A 2860-nucleotide genomic window follows, 5' to 3' on the forward strand; every position below is an offset into this window, starting at 1 on the left:
TTTTTTCCGGGTCAAATTGTGGGTGTCTTATCACCCTTTTTAAAGGAAGAAGACAACCAAAATAAAAATATATAACATCTATGAATGAAGGGGAACGTTTAATTTACTGAAAATTGTAGCCGTTTGGAAATAAAAATGTAATTAAAATCAAAATAATTTATATTGTATACATGCAGCAGCAGCTGCTTCGCCGATCTCATATGTTATTAAGATGGATCAAAATCACCACCTCTTAAGTAATAAACTTAAAAGAGTTATTAGTTGACTGCTGGCTTTACCCATGGTGATTATTTTATGCTATCTTTGCTTATTCTTAAAAGGGGGTGAAGTCGGTTTACAGATTAACAGTTGAAATAGCCATTGGTCATCAGTCATCTCTTGGTGCTGCTGCGAAGAAATATTTGGGCTTTTTCAGTACATTGATTGAAGAAATAAGTGACAACAGTTAATGAAATTAAATGTTTCACTTTTGTTTTCAGTCACATTAAATGAAGAAATAAGTGTTTACAGTAGATGAAAGTAAATGTAAAGGCATTATGGTTTCTTAAGGCTACAGTTATTTTTTAACATTATCAATTTGCAGAAATTAAAGCTACTAGATTTCCATATTAAAGAACCGACATGAACCTTAATTTCAGTATCGAACCCAACAGTCTTTTGAATAGAGTAAGCGTTAATATGATTAATTATGCTTCAAACTAAAATTAACTAACTGCAAATAGCGATACTAGGAATATTAGAGTTGTCGATCACTTCAAAAATTAGGGTCACACAGACACGTTCAGGGATCCCATTATCCAGTTAGATTTAGGCCTATTCCATGAAGAGCCGTTATAAGATTTCTCTAAGTAATTAATTTCTTATTGGGTTTGAGTTTAGAAAAAAAGATCCATGTAATATTAGGTTTTAGTCTTTAAACTTAGTATATAAACTTATTTTTCGCTTGTATGAGTGTGATAGTAAATCATAGGACAATTTACATTCGTTGTAACGAGAGAGGTTAGATAGTATTTCAATAATATTGATTCTGTTAGATATAGTCTGTTAATTAGGTAAATCAGAGTAAAACGCGCGTATTATTTTTTCTCATTAATTGTTTGTGTTTATTATTTTCTTTTATTTCGTATTACTCTCATAGTTGATGATTGGAAAATGATTTTCAGGTAACTGGGCTAAAAATCACCTATATGTATGAATGCTTAATTAATAACACAATTATGACTTAATAATGATAGTTGATACTTTCAAAGCTCAGCCTTCTCATGAGGATCAGAGAAGTTTAATTAACACAAGTTGTTAACCCCACAGCAAATTTAATTAATCAAAGTTAAACACAACTTTGAAGGTCCAGAATCCAGATTAATCACATATCCTACAACTGTAATTAATTTAATTTTCTGGTGGGTCCTTTAGCTTCTGCTTTTTTTTTATCTATCTTCTCATCCACGAACTTTAAAAGCAGATAACTTGGCCTCATTAGGAAGATCTTTCTACCACTCTCTCTTATATTTTCTTCAACTAAAACAAAACAGCATATTCACTCTTTAACTCATTGTTGCTTCTCTTCAAGTCATTCTGTTATTTTTTTTTCCCAACATGAAAGGAATGGATATTTTCTGTTCAACTCCTGCTTCTACAGCCGTCTGCTCTAGCATGGTGAACCACCGTTCCATCCGCCGTAGCCATAGCTCAAAACCTTATGCTCCTTGTTCGTCACAATTGCCCATAATTCCTCGGCCTTATCACGAGAAGAGCAGAAAGAGTTCGGCTAAGCAAAGTGATTTACATAGAAAAAGCTCAGCTGATATAAGTGATCTGAACAGTACTCATGGTTCGTCTCAATATCTCCTAAGTGATAAACCTTTTATTGACTGGCTGTCGGAGTCTGATCGTGTCTCGGCATTGGTTCCTGCTGATCAGTCTGCAAAGTCTCGGCATGTAAGTTCAAACGAGTCTCTTGCTTTAATTAAGTCCTCTTCAACAACTAAGTCCCCTCAGCAGGTTTGTTATTTCGTCTGGCTTTGTTCCTCTAAATTTTGTTCCTTTTAGTTATCTTTAATTTATCTTTTCAACTACCTCTATCAGCGGTATGTTCATAGTAGATTATGGATATTTGAAACGGCAGGTTGTGGTTTTGAGGGTGTCAATTCATTGCAAGGGCTGTGAAGGAAAAGTGAGAAAACATATCTCAAAAATGGAAGGTGGGCTTTTAATTACCAGACAGAATTCTATAACTATAACCCCTTTTTCAGTAAAAAAGCATTTAAGCTGATCAAAGTCTTTAATTACTAGTTGCTTTGCCTGAACCCTAATTCATTACTCTTAACGGATTGTTCAGTCACTCACACGTAGTAGCACCGCCATATTTTATTTATATATTTAATTTTAAAAATAAAATCCAATTAATATTATCGTATTTTAAGTAGACTGTTACTACAAATTGTGTGCAGGAGTGACATCATTCAGTATAGATTTGGAGACAAAGAAGGTGACGATCATCGGGAACGTGACCCCTTTAGGCGTGCTTGCCAGTGTTTCAAGGGTGAAGAGCGCACAGCTTTGGCCAACATCATCATCGCCATCTTCAAATTCGCCTGTGGTCAACATGAGTTACTGATGATGATGATATAAAAAAGAATTAATAAAAGTAGCTAGCTAGGGTTTCTTTTATTTTCTTCTATTTTCTTTGATTAGTTAATTAATGAGCTAGTGTGAAGTACCTGTGTCTGTGTGTGTGTCTGTGTATTTACAGTTTGTGTGATTAGATCGATGCTTAAACAACTTATTAATATTAGTAATGTCCAATATGTAATGTAAATGTGTAAACTGTTTTAAGGGATTGGAATCTCCATATTAATTT

The 2860-nt window shown here is 33.7% G+C and overlaps 1 protein-coding gene across 1 annotated transcript; it reads left to right on the top strand.

Annotated features, from left to right (window-relative positions):
- Positions 1-1504: 1504 nt before the first annotated feature.
- On the top strand, positions 1505-2617 carry LOC116124098 (protein SODIUM POTASSIUM ROOT DEFECTIVE 2-like). The gene is made up of 3 exons (XM_031409805.1): positions 1505-2001; positions 2126-2201; positions 2451-2617. The coding sequence occupies exons 1-3, from the start codon at positions 1597-1599 to the stop codon at positions 2615-2617; spliced, it is 648 nt and encodes a 215-aa protein (XP_031265665.1). The 5' UTR covers positions 1505-1596.
- Positions 2618-2860: the final 243 nt, after the last annotated feature.

The sequence above is a fragment of the Pistacia vera genome, unplaced genomic scaffold (assembly GCF_008641045.1).
Source record: "Pistacia vera cultivar Batoury unplaced genomic scaffold, PisVer_v2 Contig1480, whole genome shotgun sequence".
NCBI classification, from domain to species: Eukaryota; Viridiplantae; Streptophyta; class Magnoliopsida; order Sapindales; family Anacardiaceae; genus Pistacia; species Pistacia vera.